This window comes from Topomyia yanbarensis, chromosome 2 (genome assembly GCF_030247195.1).
Source record: "Topomyia yanbarensis strain Yona2022 chromosome 2, ASM3024719v1, whole genome shotgun sequence".
Taxonomy (NCBI): Eukaryota; Metazoa; Arthropoda; class Insecta; order Diptera; family Culicidae; genus Topomyia; species Topomyia yanbarensis.
Genome location: NC_080671.1, coordinates 147,498,331 through 147,518,384, shown reverse-complemented (window position 1 = coordinate 147,518,384; position 20,054 = coordinate 147,498,331). Strand labels below are relative to the sequence as shown.

The 20,054-nt window shown below is 37.2% G+C and overlaps 1 protein-coding gene across 4 annotated transcripts in view; it reads left to right on the top strand.

Moving 5' to 3' along the window:
- LOC131681668 (cyclic nucleotide-gated cation channel subunit A) overlaps positions 1–20,054 on the top strand; it is a 651,507-nt gene that overhangs the window by 493,901 nt on the left and 137,552 nt on the right. For all 4 annotated transcript variants that reach the window (XM_058962615.1, XM_058962618.1, XM_058962617.1 and 1 more), the window contains one exon: positions 15,384–15,602. In XM_058962615.1, coding sequence (XP_058818598.1) covers positions 15,384–15,602 — 219 coding nt within the window. The remainder of the gene's footprint in view (positions 1–15,383; positions 15,603–20,054) is intronic.

Sequence of the window (20,054 nt, the reverse complement as noted above, 5' to 3'; positions counted from 1 at the left end):
AACTCACTTTCTTCTAGCATCTGAACCGTACACCGAAAACTAAGTATCAGTTTCCTGGTACGCGCGTGATCATCCAAGAACACCCGCGAGTATGCGAAAGGACTCACGGTCATAAAATAGAATTTATACACGCGAGGTTACATACACATTAGTACACGCGACAGACAAACGCCCACGCGATCAAGCAGGTAAACGCTCGAGCCCTTCGCGATGATGCACGCAAATGTCAAGTCCCTACGCCCGCAAATATCTGAACCGTACAATGAATATCACATTCAGAATCACGGCCCGCTGCAATTGGCCTTAAGTTGTGTTGTAGTGGGTGACAATTCCCGGCTCGTCTGCAATTGCAGTGAGTATTTCTGACGAGGAGCCCTGCCGAGACTCTAGCTGATTTAATCTTTTTTGCTCGTTGCATTATGAATTCATTGTATTTCGTTTTATTAGTAACGTTTTATTTGCATTATATCACATATGATCAACTTTAGTAGTAGGAAGTAAAGTTCAGTGGAAGAGAAAGTGGAATATTATTTCAAGGGATACTATCACAGAGTAGTATGATTCGATCGCTATTTTTAATTTACAGCGAGTTGGAACAACGGACTGAAGAAACAGAGAATGAGGAAGATGGGTTGTAGATCGTTGGATTTTTGGTAATTGAAAATAGAACAGTTAAAGTAAGTAGTGGATACAATAAATATTGAATAATTGTTAAGCCCTCCACGAATATTAAATATTTACAATTATTTTACATTTTCGCGTATGTCAAATAATACATATTATATTACTTTATAAATGATTGTACTGGGAAGGGAGTGTGCACCAGGGTATGGTACGAACTGTTTCATGGATTACGGTACGTGGATCGAAGATAATAATATTTAATTTAATTTTCTCCAAAAGACTCTGCCAATCTGTTTGCCGAATTCTTTAAAAGTGTTTTCAAAACAGAAGCGCCCACACCTTCATCTAGCACCTGGAACCGCATTGTTAATTATGACCTGAATCTCCCATCATTAACAGTCGGCCAAGAAGAAGTTTACGCCGCACTCACGAAAGTTGATACTTCTAAAGGCGCTGGAGTGTATGGTCTGCCGCCACTTTTCATAACAGAATGTGCTAATGCTTTGTCACGTCCCATAGCGCACATCTTCAATCTATCACTTTCGGAGGCAACATTTCCGGAAGCCTGGAAAACGGCTTTCGTCATTCCAATCCTCAAAACAGGTGATATTCACAACGTAGAAAATTATCGGGAAATTTCCATCCTAAATTGCATCGCAAAAGTATTTGAAGCCATAGTTCACAAGGCCTTGTATCACGCGTCACAACCTATCATCTCTGAGTAGGTTTTGTGATACAACGGTCGACAACAACCAATCTCATGTGTTTTGTGTACAAAGTTATGCATGAGATCGAGAAACGGCGACAAGTTGACGCGATTTGCATAGATTTCTCAAAAGCATTCAACAAAGTTCCACATGATCCAGCAATTGAGAAGCTGAGACGACTCGGATTTCCTTCTTGGGAAACTGGATTGCTGCATTCATACCTGTCGGATCGTTTCGTGCATGTTAAACTGAATACTTCAAACTCAGATTCATTTCAATTAACTTCTGGAGTTCCCCAAGGCAGTAAACTGGGACCGCTCATCTTTATACTGTTTGTGAATGATCTATGCTTTCATTTAAACTGCAACAAAGTATTGTATGCTGACGATCTAAAAATGTATAAAACTATCTACTCTGCTGAAGATTGTACAGATCTACAATTGGACATTGATTTGTTATCGCGATGGTGTAAAGAGAATGGAATGGAGGTGAACATCAAGAAATGCAAAGCAATCTCATTCACTCGGCGTCGATTAGGCATGAATACACTCTGAACAACCAAATTCTGGAGCGTGTAGAAACCGTCTGCGACCTAAGAGTAAAATTCACCAACACGATGCACTTCAATGATCATACAGCGCTGACAACCGCTAAGGCATATGCAGTACTGGGATTCATCCGTCGTAACACGTCTCAGTTCAACGATATATACACATTAAAGGCACTTTTCTGTTCTTTGGTACGAAGCATATTAGAATACGCAGCTCCTGTCTGGACTCCATTCCAATGCACACTGTCACTTCGAATTGAAAGGGTCCAGAAAAGCTTTCTTCGCTACGCCTTGAGGCAGCTTCCATGGAGAGATCCGCACCATTTACCTGATTACGAGAGCCGATGCCGACTCATTGACCTTCAAACATTGTTTTCTCGACGAATCAGCTTCCAACGACTACTGGTATTCGATTTATTGGTAAGCAACATAAATTGCTCGATGTTGTTGCAAGCTCTAAACATCAGTGTTCCTAGTCGTCCGCTGCGCAACCACGCCTTTCTTTTCGAAGATTTCCACCGGACAGCCTACGGGTACAATCAACCGCTCAGCTCATATGTCAGAGCATTCAATAATGTTTATTTTGCCTTTGACTTCGACATTACAAAATCTATTTTTAAGAACAGAATTAGGAATTTAAGTTAATCTAGGAGTAGTCTGTATGACGTAATATCAAAGACGAGTAAATAAATATAAATAAGTATAAATAAATATAAATATAATATTTAAGAATAATATCCGGAATTGAGTCGTTGTTATAATTCCTATCTGTCATGGTACGGTCATTTTGACGCGTTTCTCTTACACAGGGCCGCAGAGAGAAAAAACGGGCCCGGGGGTCCAACGTACGGGCACCCACCACTGTGTATTGCCTGAGTACAAAAAAGTCAATGTTTGAAATCCATTGGAGTATGTATTATGTATAGTGTACTGAAATTTTATATTTATGTAATAGTATTTATTAAAGTAAGGAAACGGCAAGATTAAAAATGTAGTGATCACAAAAATTAAAAATATCTAAAGGGCGATCAACGGCAAAAGATTAAAAAAAAACCTGTTTTAATCCACCTAGCGGTGCAATTGTGCCTTTCTCGTTTCTCTAAACTATGGCACGGAGGCTTTTTATGTTCAACATAATTGTGGAAATGTCCATTACATTCTTAGTACACTTTGCACTTATACACAATGGCATGCCAGCCACGAACTTGATGAGCTACTTTTCGACGGTAGTGTTTCACCGTCGACAAGTAGCTCATCAAGTTCGTGGCTGGCATGCCATTGTGTATAAGTGCAAAGTGTACTAAGAATGTAATGGACATTTCCACAATTATGTTGAACATGAAACAAAAAAATATCATACTCCATTAACCTAATCAGCATTAGATCAATGTTATCTGCTTGCTAACTCATTTTGTCATGCGGGGGTGGGTATGTGAGGAGGGCGAAAGTCCCCTGAACGAACGACTCCCCAGCTTAAATTGGTATGCTTTGTGATATAGTGGTGGTTTAAAGATGATGGGGTTGAAAGGTAGGGGTATGAGGGCTGGATGGGGTGGTGGTCTGAGGGGTGATTTAAGGAGATTTTTAAAGGAGGGGAGTGAACAGTAGAGGGGGGGGGTGTAACCTCTCTCCGTAAACCATCAACTACGCCCCTGTTAAAATCCAGAAACCTTATGCGAGTCGAAAAAAAAATTAGGGATTAGGTTGACGTTTTTCAGAGTGATTGCATAACCTTTCTATATGAGAAAGGCAAAAATGTGCCAAAATCCAAAAAAGTGAATCGTCGTCAAATTTTTTTCGAGTTTGCATCAAATCTCGACGTTTCATGCACCTTGAACACATTTAGCATCAAAAATAAAAATTCTATTTTTAATTTTTCCTATAGTTTATATGAGAAATTTCTGTGTGGCCGCACTCTGAAACCCGTAATTCCGGAACCAGAATTCCGATCGATCCAAAATTCAATAGCAGCCGATGAGAAGGTTGCACCTTTCATTTGAGACTAAGTTTGGGCAAATCGGTCCAGCCATCTCTGAGAAAAATGAGTGACATTATTTGACACATACGCACATACATACACACACATACACACACACATACATACATACACACATACAGACTTTTTCCGATTTCGACAAACTGAATCGAATGGGATATGACACTCGGCCCTCCGGGCCGGGATTAGGTTGACGTTTTTCAGAGTGATTGCATAACCTTTCTATATGAGAAAGGCAAAAACAATAGGAAAACTAAATATTAAAAGAATGTGCAAAAGAGCTAAAACAACAAAATCAACCAAATAAACAAATTAATGTCAATTGTCAAAAAATGTTTAATAGAGTAAAACCAAAACAAAACCTATAAAAAATTGATAAAGGAAAACAGGAAACTAGAAAACCATATTGTGAAGATTAAAAAAGTCGAACGTTATTGAACAAATGGTGAAAATAATGAAAAATCGATTGGGAAGTAGGAAAAATCTTAGAAGTAATGAAAATGAAAAAAACTACTAAAAAGAATACAAACATTAATATAAAAAAATGCATAAAACTGAAAAACTCGATAAATCAAGAATAATAAAATTTATTTAACATTTCAAACAAGACATATTTAAAGCAATAGAAAAAATAAATAAAACGTTAAGAATGCATAAAACTAGAGTAGTATATATAAAAGACAAGAATAAAATAACCATAGAAAAATTTAAAAAATGGACGAACCAGAAAAAATTGAAAAACTGGAAAATTGGAATGATGAAAAGACGAAAAAGTAAAGAAAATTGGAAGTATTGAACAAAAACGGAGCAAACAGACAAAATGAAAAACAAAAATAATTGAAAAAAGCCAACATGGTATACTATAGGAACACAAAAATGAAGATATTAACACGAAAAAAATGAATAAAATGGTTATTATTTAAAGAATGGAAAAAGCACTAGAAATGAAATTTGAAATAAATTCAAACAACGAGCTAAATGTAAAATTAAGAAAAAGTGCGCATAGTGTCAAGAAAAGATAAATCAAATGTTTCTTTAAGAAAATTTAAAAAAATCAATGTTAACGTATAGGAAAATGGTCAACTGAAAAAGTACTTTCAAAATAGGTTAAATGGAAAACATGAAGAAATAACAATAACGAATTAAATCTTAAGACAAAGGTAAAATAAAAATAAATAAAATTATATTAAATGAGCAATGGGAAAAAATAAAACTACGATAAACGGACAGCTAAAAACTAGAAAATGAGGAAGAAAATAGGAGAAAGGTAAAGAACTAAAATGCTTTTGGAAAAGCAAAAAAATATGAAAAAAAGGAAATAGAAAAAGACTATGACAAGAATAAATGTAGTAAAGAGACTAATTCTAAAAATTATATGCAATGACAAAAGAAACAAATAAAAAAGCAGGGTATTAAAATATGAAACAATAAGAAAAAAATAAAGAAAGCAGAATTTTCTCGAAATATTGCGAATAAAATTAAATAACAGAGAAAAAACTATAAATTAAAGTGATAGAGTTAGGAATAGAAAAAAAAAGCAGAAGTAAGGAACGTAAAAAGGTGAATAAAATAAAAGTATGCAAATAGATAAAAAGGCAGAATCTTACAATTGTAGAAATACAAATACAATACAAATCCATGTAGGAATAAAAAAAATGGAAAAAATGAGAAACATGGATCAAATTTCAAATAAGGGTTTTGGTTGGATTTTACGCTATGCTGGTTTCGAAATCATTCATAATCCTATAAAAACATGGACTATTCTTTTATTTGTGTTGGTGTGTTAGCACACCTTAAAATATTTTACAAGAATGTTGTAACTGATTTCTAGAAATTCTAGAATTTCTAGAAACAACAATAACAATAATAACAATAAAATCGTTACGTTCAGAAAGCGACGTTCAAAATCTCACGCTTATTCCTCCAAAACGAAAAGATTTTGTATGCGGATTTAACTTGCTACATTAGTTAGCTAATCTTGCTAACTAGTTGATTTAGTTTGGTAGCAGAGTTAAATTTTCTCTTCGAAATCAATCAAACACAATTTAGCAATTTAGTTGAACGTATGCATCTTAGAATCATTGGCAGCTGCAGGATTGTGAACTGAGAGATGTTCCCTTCATGCTCCATGACATATAAAATTCAAAACAAAACTATTGAAATGTTAATAGAATTTTCGCTGCTCTAGTTACCCCATACACATGATATTGGATTTTTAATTGTATTCTCAAATAATTTGTCGAAAAAGTATTTGTCAAAATTTTAGTTTCTGTTAAAAATCCGGGCCCCCTTCAAAACTCCGGGCCTGGGGGGAAACACCCCCCCCCCCACTCGGCGGCCCTGCTCTTACACAAACTAAACTATTGCAAATGCTGCTATTCAAACGTATTGATATTATTGTTGCAATGAGATTCTTCGTCCCTATGAAGTGCACATAAGAACTGCTTATGGAGCCAACCCTTTTTGCCCTTCATACAGCGATACACTAAAAGATATTTGGCTGCAAAGTTGAAAATTTGGTGGCGGCGCCTTTGCACTGATGGCGGATTCACCACATCATCACACAAACCACTTACTTTGGTCGACCGCATACAGCTTTGTTCCAAGTCTAGCGGGTCTTGAAAATATACACAAAACCTATTTTAATCCACCTAGCGGTGCAATTGTGCCTTTCTCAATCATGAATCACGAGAATGTGTGCGTTGCTTATATTCATTAAAAGCTTTTAAATGCATATATTACATTTTATTATTGTACATCACATGACAACTATATACAGGAAAATAAATCATTATTCGAGTTCTAAAATTTTGAAGAAGAAAAAACAGCCACGGTAATATTGAACTGAAAAAAAGTGCAAAATCGGCAGTTCCAAAAAGTCGATTTTTACAAAAAAAAAATTTTTCGAGATAACATAAAATCTCGACGTTTCATGCATTTTAAAGATGTTTGGCATCAAAAATACGAATTCGATTTCTGAAATTTGAAAAAAAAAAAATTTGAGTTCCGGCTTATATGGGAATTTCATATGTGACCGGACGATTTAGTCTATATTTCCGGCCCCATATACGCAATCCGTACGAAATTTTATAAACATCTGTGGGGATATTATAGCTATCATTTGGGACTAAGTTTGTGAAAATCGGCCCAACCATTTCCGGGAAACTGATGTGAGTACGTCAATTTGGCCGCTTTTCCCGGGCACTTCCGGAACTGTCTATGGTGGTCAATGTAGTCAACGAAAGTTTGGTTGGCCGTCGTTGATCTAGAACAGCAAATTTAAGTTGTTTGAGAGACATTTTAGCGAAATTTTTACCTTTTTTGCTTTCATCGGAGTATCGGTTTGAATCGCAATTTGCTATATGATCGCACGCCACAACCTGTAACTCCGGAACCGGAAGTCAGATCGGGATGAAATTAAATAACCATTTACGAAGGCGCTACACCTTTCATTTGAGACTAAGTTTGGTTGAATCGGTCTAGCCATCTCCGAGAAACCGATGTGACTGTTATTCTGAATTTGGATACTTCCGCCGGGGCTTCCAGAACCGATGATGGTGGCCAATGTGGCCAAAAAGACTTTGAATGGATGTTAGTGACCTAATACTACAAATCGAAACAGTTGTGGTCATATTTTGGAAAAATTTTCACCTTTATACATTCATTGCAGAATTTATTAAAATCGACATTTTCTGCGTGATCGTGCTCACCACCCTGTAATACCGAAACCGGAAGTCGGATCCATCAGAAATTCAATAGCAGCCTATGGGAACGTTGTATCTTTCATTTGAAACTAAGTTTGTCAAAATCGGTTCAGCCAGCTCTGAGAAAAATGAGTGACATTTTTTGTCACATACACACACAGACGCACATACACACACATACATACATACACACATACATACACACATACATACACACGCTCAGACATTTGCCGAACTCGACGAACTGAATCGAATGGTATATGCCACTCGGCCCTCCGGGCCTCCGTTAAAAAGTCGGTTTTCAGAGCAATTGCAATACCTTTCTATTGAGAAAGGCAAAAATTTTACCTTTTTACATTCATCGCAGAATTCGTTAGAATCGAGATTTGCTGCGTGATCGTACGTATCACCCTGTAATTCAGGAATCAGAACTCAGATCCACACAAAATTCAACAGCAGCTGATGGACCTTCCATTTAAAATCAAGTTTGTCAAAATCGGTTCAGAAAATTCCGAGAAACCGATGTGGACAAAACAACAAATTTTGTTTTGTAACCATACTCTTCAACTCGTAATCCGGAACAAGATGTCGGTTGAAAATGATATTCAATAGCAACCTATGAGAATAGTATACCTTTCATTTGAATCTTAGTTTCTAAAAATCGGTTCAACCATCTCCGAGAAACCGATGTGGACATTTTGTTAACAAATCCGCACATACACACACATACATACATACATACATACATACATACATACATACATACATACATACATACATACATACATACATACATACATACATACATACATACATACATACATACATACATACACATACATACATACATGCACACATACATACGCACATACAAACACACATACATACACACAGATATTTTGCGATCTCGGCGAACTGAATCGAATGTTATATGAGACTCGGCCCTCCGGGCTTCGGTTAGGAAGTCGGTTTTTGGAGCAATTGCGTAACCTTTCTATATGAGAAAGGCAAAAGAATAGTATTTAATTAGCTTAATAACAGGCCCGTAGCCAGGATTTTGTTTCGGGAGGGGCTTAAACATTATTGCATAAATGTATTATTTCTGATGACTTGAAATAATCACTGGAAACTGAAAGTAATTATGAAAAGTTCTTAGTGAAAACAATTCGAAAATTAAGACAATAGACACTAAACAACCCTAATAATACGCAAACATGTAACTAATAATATGTTGTCTTTTACAAGAAAGGCTATAGTGCATAGACGAATTAAAATTGATTATTTTTAATTTACAAGTTAGAAATTTCTCTAGTTACAAAAATGAATATTCAAGAGTTCAAAGTATTTAGTGCTGCTTGAAAATGCTACGCTGCTTGAAAATGCTACACATGCGCTACACCTTTACAATTTGTAGAAGACGCTAAATTGGAATGAGTAAAAAATATCCAAAAACCCGTCTCACGAAACTTTACACGCATTTGCTAATCAGGAGAACGAAACCAACGTCAAGGTTGTCCCCATGGATAGGAATATATCAGTGTGAAATCAAAGTTTACCTTGCAAAGAATGTCCGAACAAAATGAATGTCGAAATTTGCTTCAAATCTTCTGATAAGGCAGGCGATTTGTAGATGCAGAAAATAGGTTCAACTCCTATTTTTATGATCAGGCGTCTTTCTACTATTACTAGTTCTGTGACTTCATCAGAAGTTTGCGTTAACTCGACTTTATGAAATTTTCAATTTAAATGATACTGATCATGTCGTAATCAAAACAATCCTGAGAAAAACACATGTTTTTTCATTTGACTCTCATAGGGAATGGGTTAAAGACTATCTTCGACAATATTATCAGGCAACTCAGAATAACTAACAGTTTTTACGGCATTTAATTAGCAAGGGACTGGAAGGTGAAGTATATTTTTCAATATTTAGAGCCAAAGTACTCAAGGGAGAGCAAGGTGTTGAAGGGAGAAAGTTTACAAAAGCGTGGAAGGATCATATATACAAGCTTAGAGCTCATCGGCGACTTAACTTTTTGTCTGCTACCGTAGGAGTCAGGGTCTTTTGGCATTAGAAATGCGGATCACCTGAGTCTACGGCATGTCCGGACAAGCGTAAAGTAACTTGTTACTTCATGCTGTCGGAACCGACCAGAATAACTATCTTTTTATCTATTTAAGTAGATTCCTTTTAGGTACTTTTTATATCATTGTACTTACGAATTAAAAATATCGTAGACTGATTTTCCTAGATCCCTGAAACTATAGTAAAAGTCAAAATGTAAAGTGAGTGCAAAAAACTACTGATTTTACTACAAAGCAAGAATACCTACAAAACAAGAATACCTCTATTGACTTTTAACAATCTTGCAAAACCGCTATAACTTGAGAAGATTGCCTAGATTAAGTAAATATTATATTTGAACATTTGAAGGTTTTATTTCGGAATTGGGTGGGTTTTTGGACAATGTCAAATATATATTTCAATGATTTAATCTACTAATGGAAACTACCCAGAATTTAACCTACTGAGCGAAACTGCTCAGAATTTATTCACTAGGGGAACATGGGGAGACTTGACCAGGTTTTCAGCTAAAACTGCATAAATTTCTAAAAAAGCCTTCAATCCCCCAAAAATCATTCAGATATAATGCGCAAAGCTATTGCGCGTTTTCATGATTTTTTGCAGAATTTTTAATTTAATTTTTGAAAAGTTACATAACAAAAAATAATGACATAAAACATACTGTAATTATTTTTTTCCCTGTTGTCGAGATCCTTAGGTAGCAGGAAAAAATATAAAAGAGTTGCATTTGATAAATTTTGATTTTTTTAAATGCATTTCTTTTTAAGGATTAACTGTACTGCTTCCATTGCATGTTCACACGTCACGTAATCAGTCCTACTATTGCTAACTTTGCTTACAAATTTTAAAATATAAAGACTTATGTTTGGGGTGGGATTTTTTTATGGCGTGATTAACGTTAACAGTAGATACCAAAGCATAATAAATATTAGGAATTTTGTATCTTTCTTCAGCTGATCGCCACTTGGTCAAGTCACCCCAACATTAGTTATTGCGTTCAATTTCATGCCAAATCTAGTAATAACTATTCCAATGTTCCAGTTGATGTAAAATCATTTCACTGCTTCACAAGGATTAAGATGGTATATTAGTCCTTTAATAGTAATTAGTAGTCGAGTAGATATGTCCATACAAAGTTTGATAAAAAATTACATCATTTAATGCAAATTTATTAATCACGTAATATTTTCTGCAAGGAAAGGATTTTTTACTCCAAACTTTCAAAATTACCTTAAGGGATCGAAACAAGTATAAAAATATTTTTGAAAAAAAAATTAAGAATCGAATAGAAGACGCCATAGCCGAAAATAAAATTTTGCGCTTGGTCAAGTCTCCCCATGTTCCCCTAATCGAAAGAAAATTACTTAGCACTGATTAGTCAATGCTTCTAATTTACGTAAAATTTGTTAAATATAACATTGATGACACCACCAAAATAACTAGAAACTATAAACATAGATAATAATTTCAGCATCACTTGCTTCCGACACATGGAAGAGAACACATCGCACTTGCATCTAATTTGCCGAAGAGGCTTTCTTTTAGAGTTGTCTGTTTTTAAATTACAGCAAATTATCCGTTGTGAAACTTTTGCAAAACTTTTTGTCAATTCATTAAACAAATATGTGAACACTAATCTGTTCAGTAATTGGTTTGTTTATAAATAAACATAATTAGCTCTTGATTTTTTTTCAATCATCATCAAGATTGGAAGAGATGTATGATTTCTTGAAGAAAGTTGTAATGTTTCTCTGATTACATGTTTGTTTTACCACTATTTGAGTTTCAATTAAAGTTGTTGCACCTAACGCAACGAAGACGAAATCAGAAGATCAGAGCGCAATTCGGAAAGAACTCGTGTTGAGTGTATAGTAAAGATAGAAGAGTTTTCTTGAGTCGATTTCGATTGGTTGATTTTTTCCTCTCTTTTCTCTCTTATTGAAGATTATCTCTCTCATTTTATTCCATGACGAGCAAAAACGGAACGAAAGCCTGTCACATACTGAATACATGAAATCGAAACCCTTATCCCAACTTATTGGCTTATAGATTCAATCAGTCCCAACATTTTTTTCGCTCTTCGTGATTGCCTATTGTTTTACCACTTTTTGCCGGTCCACTTTTGAAAGAATTTTCTTTTACACGTTTGTTGCTGATATCACGGATTTACGGATTAACAGTGTATTAGTACGGAACGAATTCCTCGTAACAATGAAATGTAGCGTCAATAAAAATGGTATTGCGTTAAAATGACGCGAAACAAAAATTTGCTTCTCGGCTCAATCGTTCTCAGACAAATTGAAATACTTTTTGTGTAGCACAGTACAGAGAACAGAGTGTACAGTGTGCACTGACCTAATACAGAAATTCAAAATTGTGTACAATACAAAAAATTATAATTTAAAAATAACAAACGGGGTCGTGGGTCTTTTATATATTTCCTTATGTAAACAATAAAAATAATATAACGAGTTAAAATGGTTGTCCTACAGATCTCGCGCAAGCGATTAGCCATTGCACGTGGAAACCTGTTTTAGACGCAAGGAAATATTTATTTCCTCACCAACTATGTCTTGGGGGGGGGGGGGGGGTAGTTGTTCATTTCTATCTCGCTATTGTACATTTCCGTGTCATCATCGTAGTTGCTGCTTTTATGTTCGCGAATATCTTCCTTGCTTCTCGCCCTCAATAATTGCCCTTCCAAATAGATTCCATTTCTCCCAAATGTGACATTAATCTGTGAGTAAGCGGTATCCGATCTTGTAGCGGAACATTCATTTTGTCATCGTCAATATACAGGAGGATCTTAATTATAGCATTGCCACACACAACTTTGTGCTTTAAGTTGTGCGAAATGAATGGTTTCGTCTGGGCTAATTTGTTGAGCGCTAAATGGCTGCCATGGTAGAACTCGATAAAGGCGGCTTCCGAAAGTCTAATCTCCATTTACACCTTCAGGAAATGTTCAACATTATGAATGCTCTGTCTTGCTTCTGCTACTCACTAATCTCGACAGATTACTACAGCTACAATTAAAGTAACAGTTTCTTGTATTCTTCAGACAAGGCACACTATATAAAAGTTATTGTTTTTGTCGTTCGCTTCGCACTGGCTCGAGCAAAAGCATAAAGCATACTGAATTTCGTGATCATTGCCTTCGGTGGTTAGAAACTTATTCTCAATAATTTGTTCAAACCAAATGAGCAACAAATTTTATTAAAAGTCGCCGGTTTTTTAAATTTATTTTTCAAACATTTCGGGAGGGGCTTTAGCCCCCTAGCCCCCCCTCTGGCTACGTGCCTGCTTAATAAGCATGAGTTCAATGTTATCTTCATGTAATTATATTTTGAAATGTTGGTGGAATGGGTTTGAAAGTGGAGGGAATGGGGGTTAGTAGAGTGAGAGTGGAGGATGCGTCAGAAATCCTTCATCTTATTTCGGTATACGGGGTGGATGAAGGAAATGCGGGCGTGAGGGTGGTCCAAGGGGAGGGGAGTGATGAAGGAGGGAGGTGTAAGGGCAAGGCGGGGGGAGGAGGGGCGGCGACGTAATACTCAACTGCATATTTTGCCTTCCATTTGAGACTTGATTTGAGAAAATCGGTTCAGTCATCACCGAAGAACCGATGTGACTTTAATTGTGGAATATGCCCGGAATTCCGGACTTCCGGAATCGTCGATAGTGGACAATATATTCAAAGAATGTTTGATTGGCAATCAGTGATCTAGATCTGCGATTAGAAGTAATTTGGTGACCATTTCAATAGTTTTTAGCCTCTGAGGTATTACGATTGTACCGATTTATATGGGAAATTCCAGTGTATCCTTACTAACACCCCTGTAACTCCGGAAGCAAGAGTCAGAACCGAATGAAATTCAGCAGCAGTCAATGGCATTACTGTATCTTTCATTTGAAATCAAGTTTGTAAAAATCGGTAGAGAATTCGTTGGGGAATGGGTGTGATATTAGCTTAGGAACTTGGCGGGTTCCCCGGGAGCGTCATGAACTGTCATAGGTGGCCAATGTGGTCAAAGCTGCTTTGATTGATCATTAGTGATCCAGACCCGCAAACTAGAGTAATGTTACATCAATTTTAATATGTTTTACATCATTTGAACATCATGGTGGTACCAGTTTATATGGGAATTTGCTGTGTGACCGCACTCTTCAACCCGTAACTCCGGAACCGGAAGTCGGATCAACTAAAAATTCAATAGCAGCTTATGGGAGCGTTATACCTTTCAGATGAAACTAAGTTTGCGAAAATCGGTTCAGCCATCTCTGAGAAAATTGTGTGAGTTTAAATGACACACACACATACACACACACACATACACACACACATACATACAGACACACACACAGACCTTTGCCGATCTCGACGAACTGAATCGAATGGTGTATGACACTCGGCCCTACGGGCCTCGGTTAAAAAGTCGATTTTTACAGTGATTGCATAGCCTTTCTTTATATGAGAAAGGCAAAAAGGGGTAAATCTACCGTGTATTGTAAGGATCAGTAAGTAATTATAGTCATGTCAGATGTCCATCTTCCCCAACAAAATTTAAAAGTGACGGTCCTCTATGTCTAACATCAAAGCCAGTATGAATGTAACTCGCAATTACTACTTCAGCAGCACAATTTGTGAGCAATTCAATAATAGAGGAGTATAATCTGTAATTTAACCTTAGAGTATCCGCCCTTTCTTTCCCCTAATTGAATCCAACAGTTTTAGCCTTCCGTCATGGTGAATAAGTTGAAGGAAGTTTATCAACTCCGGTCGAGCTACGAGTTTATTCCATCCTGCCTGCTTCCTATTCGCAATGAGCTTTTAATTAAGGACGACAATATCCTCTTTTTCGCTGCTCCACCGATCTGCGGCTTTAATAGTGTTGCGCTTTAGGTCCGATTATGGAATTGCACGCCCGGGCCTGGAGTGCTATTATGACAGGCGAGTTGGATTCTTGCTGGAAAAGTCTCATTCTTATTTAATGAGGAACTTGAGAAAGTTAGACTGTGAAACGTGACCTTTGGATAAGCGTTTAACAGCGCGCTGGGACTGTCTTGGGGCAATGTCGTGTTGCGGGACGAGCCGTTCGAAAATTTGTGAATCCTTTTCATTGACATACTTAACCCAATGTTCGTCCAACGGGTAGGTTAAAGCGAAAGTTTTTCATTCAGGCCGTAAGGCATTTATTCTGCTGGGATTACTTCAGATAACATCTTGACTCATTGCAATGTTATATTTAAATCTACCAAACCGAACGAAATATGTTCCAAGCTGCGTAGATAGGATATTTGTATGTCGTAGAACTTTCTCTACTCTCTTTCGTTAGGTGTCTTCTATTAAATAAGTTTTCTTAGGACTCCCAATCCACTACTCTACTTTCTGTCACGCTATGAAGACTTTGTCTGAATTTTAATTCTAATCGTAGCATGCGGAAACTAAAACTACTGCTTTCGATCGTTTTCAACCATCACCCACAAACTGTGCGTAGGATTCGTTTCCATTATATCGGAGTAAGATTAAAATAGATACGGAATAAAGATAATAAGATTAGAAGAAGATTAAAATTTGCTCTAAGTGAGAATGACATAATTTTGTGATCCAACTGCTAGTCGCCATCGGCGTGAAATCATCGAAGAATTAGTTTTTTTTACAGTTGACTCCCCTACTAATTTGTTATATGTTATATTTATTTTCTTTCGATTGCAGGAATCGTCCAACGGTCGAGGCTCGCTGAACCGTTGGCTACACGCGTTTCGGCATAGATTAAGCAAAAGGGGCCGTTCGAAGCCACCCGATCAATTCCTGGATAAGTTTTCCTCGACAACCGCCTCGGATACGCGGTTACATCAGGCAGCCCAGGCTCTACCCTCGGATGGAACCTGCAGCCGGCTATCCGTCGATCCGTCCCTGCCCTCGCATTACCGGGTAAGTACCCTAAAGCTGGTATATGGTGAATGAAAATGTGGCTAGCGATGATTCGATTAGAGCTAATCCAATAATAGCCAAACGTGTGTTAACCAGTGAAAGTGGGGGTCATGAAATTGTGACCCATTTATTAGATTAAATCGTACTATCTAACCGCAGTGAGAAAAATCACTGATGTAATTATTCGAATGCACTCCTATTTAAAAAGTTCTACATATCCGCAATGAACGTTGGACGTCATTTTCGAATTAGCTAAGGGGCCGTACACAAATGACGTAGCTTTTTTTCGGCGATTTTTGACCCCTCCCTCCCCCCTCGTAGCATTTGGTCACAAAATTCTAACCTCCCCCTCGTAAAAAACGTAGCATTTACCTACCCCCTCCCCCTCGTCCCATGCAAAGCGCCCGGGAGATGAAAAAAATTACATAGGGGCCGTACACAAATGACGTAGCTTTTTTTCGGCGATTTTTGACCCCTCCCTCCCCCCTCGTAGCATTTGGTCACAAAATTCTAACCTCCCCCTCGTAAAAAACGTAGCATTTACCTACCCCCTCCCCCTCGTCCCATGCAAAGCGCCCGGGAGATGAAAAAAATTACATATGTTTTTCAATCGTGCAGCTGCCAATGATTCTAAGAACCATTCGTTCATCTAAATTACTAAATTTTGTTTGGTTGAATTCGAAATGAAAATATAATTCAGCTTCCAAACTAAGTCTACTAGTTAGCAACGTTAGCTAACTAATGTAGCAAGTTAAATCCGCATACAAAATCTTTTCGTATTTTTGCGATCTTGTAATTCCGCGAATCGTAAAATTTATCTCATGAATAGCCGCATCAAAAGTAACTTGTGTGAAGTTAAATTCATTTCTCTAGGGAATGGAGGATCATTAAATTGTTTTCTCTAAACAATGGGTTTTAAACTTAATGCTACGTCGCACAACTTCTGACCCTACCCTCCCCCTCGTCACACTTCGTCACAAATTTGGTATACCCTCCCTACCCCCCAAAATGCTACGTCATTTATGCATGACCCCTAACAAGCACAGTTTTGCGGTTAGTTATTTGATTAATGGACCGTAACAGTGAAATGTGATTGGTCACATGTATTTGCAACCACAATTACGAGATCTCGGTTATAGGATTTTTAGCCTTCTCCCACGGGCCTTGTGGTTACCACGGCGAAAACAATAATTTCCATCGCAATATATTCCATGATTCGGACATATAGGCGACGTTTCTATTTAGCATATCGTTTGTACGATCGGAAGAGTTGAACGTAAAACAGCGATTGACACCCACTCGTTGCACATCAAGTATGGTAAGTTGGCGATTTACAATCGACTTATAAAATCCTGTTGGTTAAAAGGAAACAAAATGATTATTTTTTCATGAATTGAAAATCGAGTTTTTAGTATCGCATTTCCACGTTAAGTAGAGAGTGACTAATAACATGCGGTAAAAAGGGACTCCGTAGAACTGAGTTGGAAATAGACCAGCGCGAGATATTTTCATGCGGCACAAAATACATTTTTTTGACATAGGACTACGTCTTTGTTTTCGATATGGGGGTGCACGTTGCAAATTCTGCAAAAATGGTATGTAACGAAAGCTGGTCCAATTTTAAACGCATATAATTCAGCCATCTCACGATAAATTTTCATCGCCCCAAAGTACTTCTAAGAATAGATTCTAATAGATAAACCCAAAGATTTTTGATATCATGGTATTAAAACCTGTTTTAATCCACCTAGAGGTGCTATTGTGCCTTTCTCATTTCTCCAAACTATGATTTAATAGCTGGTTCGTACAATATAACATTATGGAAATGTCTTTCATTCTTATTACACTTGGTAAGTATATATAAGAGCACCTTTTTGCATTCATCGCGGTATCGGTTTGAATCGGAGTTTTCTATGTGATCGCACTCCACAACCCGTAACTCCGGAGCCGGAAGTCGGATGGAGATGGAATTTAATATCAGTTTCCAGGGACGCAACACCTTTCATTTGAGACTAAGTTGACCAAATCGGTCTAGCCATTTTCGAGAAACCAATATAACCGTTATTCTGAATTTGGATGCTTCTGGATCCGTCGATGATGGCCAGTGTGGCCAAAGAGACTTTGCATGACTGTTGGTGACCTAGATCTACAAATTCAACAGTTGTGTACATTTTGGAAAAAAATTCACCTTCTTACATTCATCGCAGAATTCGTTAGAATCGGGATTTGCTGCGTGATCGTACGTATCACCCTGTAATTCAGGGACCAGAACTCGGATCCACTCAAAATTCAGCAGCAGCTGATGGACCTTTCTTTTAAAATCAAGTTTGTCAAAATCGGTTCAGAAAATCCCGAGAAACCGATGTGGACAAATTTTGTTTTGTAACCATACTCTTCAACTCGTAATCCGGAACAAGATGTCGGTTGAAAATGAAATTCAATAGCAAACTATGGGAATATTATACCTTTCATTTGAATCTTAGTTTGTAAAAATCGGTTCTGCCATCTCCGAGTAACCGATGTGGACATTTTGTGAACAAATCCGCACATACACACACATACATACATACATACATACATACATACATACATACATACATACATACATACATACATACATACATACATACATACATACATACATACATACATACATACATACATACATACATACATACATACATACATACATACATACATACATACATACATACATACATACATACATACATACATACATACATACATACATACATACATACACACATACATACACACAGATATTTTGCGATCTCGGCAAACTGAGTCAAATGTTATATGAGACTCGGTCCTCCGGGCCTCGGATAGAAAGTCGGTTTTTGGAGCAATTGCATAACCTTTCTATATGAGAAAGGCAAAAGAATAATATTTGATTAGCTTAATCAGCATGAGTTCAATGTTATCTTCATGTGATTATATTTTGAAATGTTGGTGGAATGGGTTTGAAAGTGGAGGGAGTGGGGGGTTAATAGAGTGGGAGTGGAGGATGCGTCAGAAATTCTTCATCTTATTTCGGTATACGGGGTGGATGAAGGAAATGCGGGCGTGATGGTGGTCCAAGGGGAGGGGAGTGATGAAGGAAGGAGGTGTAAGGGCAAGGCGGTGGGGGGGGGGGGGTTCGGTGACGGAATACTTAACTGCATATTTTGCCTTCCATTTGAGACTTGGTTTGAGAAAATTAGTTCAGTCATCACCGAAGAACCGATGTGACTTTAATTGTGGAATATGACCGGAATTCCAGACTACCGGAATCGTCGATAGTGGACAATATATTCAAAGAATGTTTGATTGGCAATCTGTGATCTAGATCTGCGATTAGAAGTAATTTGGTGACTATTTCCTAGTCAAAATATCGCGCATTTACACACAGAAGATAGCGCTTCCCTAGTCCAGCACGACAGATTTGTGTACCTAGCGCGCTACGCTTCTATGAATGACGTCATCATCGACTATTTAAAGATCGGATTTGGCCGGACAAGCTCAGTTGCCTGTTAAACGGCAGGCGGAGCAGATCACAAGCGACTGAGCTTGTCTGTTTAAACACTATGCTTTCTTTCGCTCTACCCATCATCGTCAGCGTTGACTCATTTTGCTTTGTGTGCTTCGGTTCAATGTTTGAAGCGTTTTTTTGCGCGATATTTTTTTTCCGCTGTTTTTTACGCGGATTATGAAATTTACGCGGTTTTCATTTACACGGCCTGTACTGCCCATATAAGCATAAGAGTCCCATATGGATTTTTGTCGAAAATGAGATATCTGTTGGATTGTACTCTGCACCACCACTGAACCATAATGCACAAATAAGATTACCAGGTTTGTTTAGAAAATATCGAAAAAAATACCAAAACATGGTTGTCCCATCCATAAGGCTTAATGAAAAATGTAAATCTTGAACAGCGTTTTTCTCGGCTTGCTGTTTTTCAATATGGGACTCTTATGCGTATATGGGCAGTGTATCCCCGCGTAAAAAAACCTTAGTGTATATCTAATTTGTTAACAGGGTTACCATATTCATAGATTTTTCTGTAATGTCAGAGATTTTATTTCACAATTTTTGATCACAGATGACAGATTTTTTGGCATTTTGATGAAAATTTCACAAATTTTCAATTTTTTGGAAATATTGTGATTTTTTACAGATTTTTCGGAAATTTATCACAGATCTTTTCCTGTTTCAGTTATCACAGATGGTAAAACGATATTTTTGACCGAAACACAGATTTCAATGTAGCAGTTTTGTTTGTTAGCGATTGCATGCCTAACCTGCATGATAGCAATCTTTGCTTTTGATGCGCAAAACTTTCTTAGCAACAAATTTATGCGGATTGATTCATTTTCGCTTCACGTGATTCATTTCCACTCAGCCTATCCTATTTTGATTCTGTTTATAGGTACATACTACAAAGTCTATTT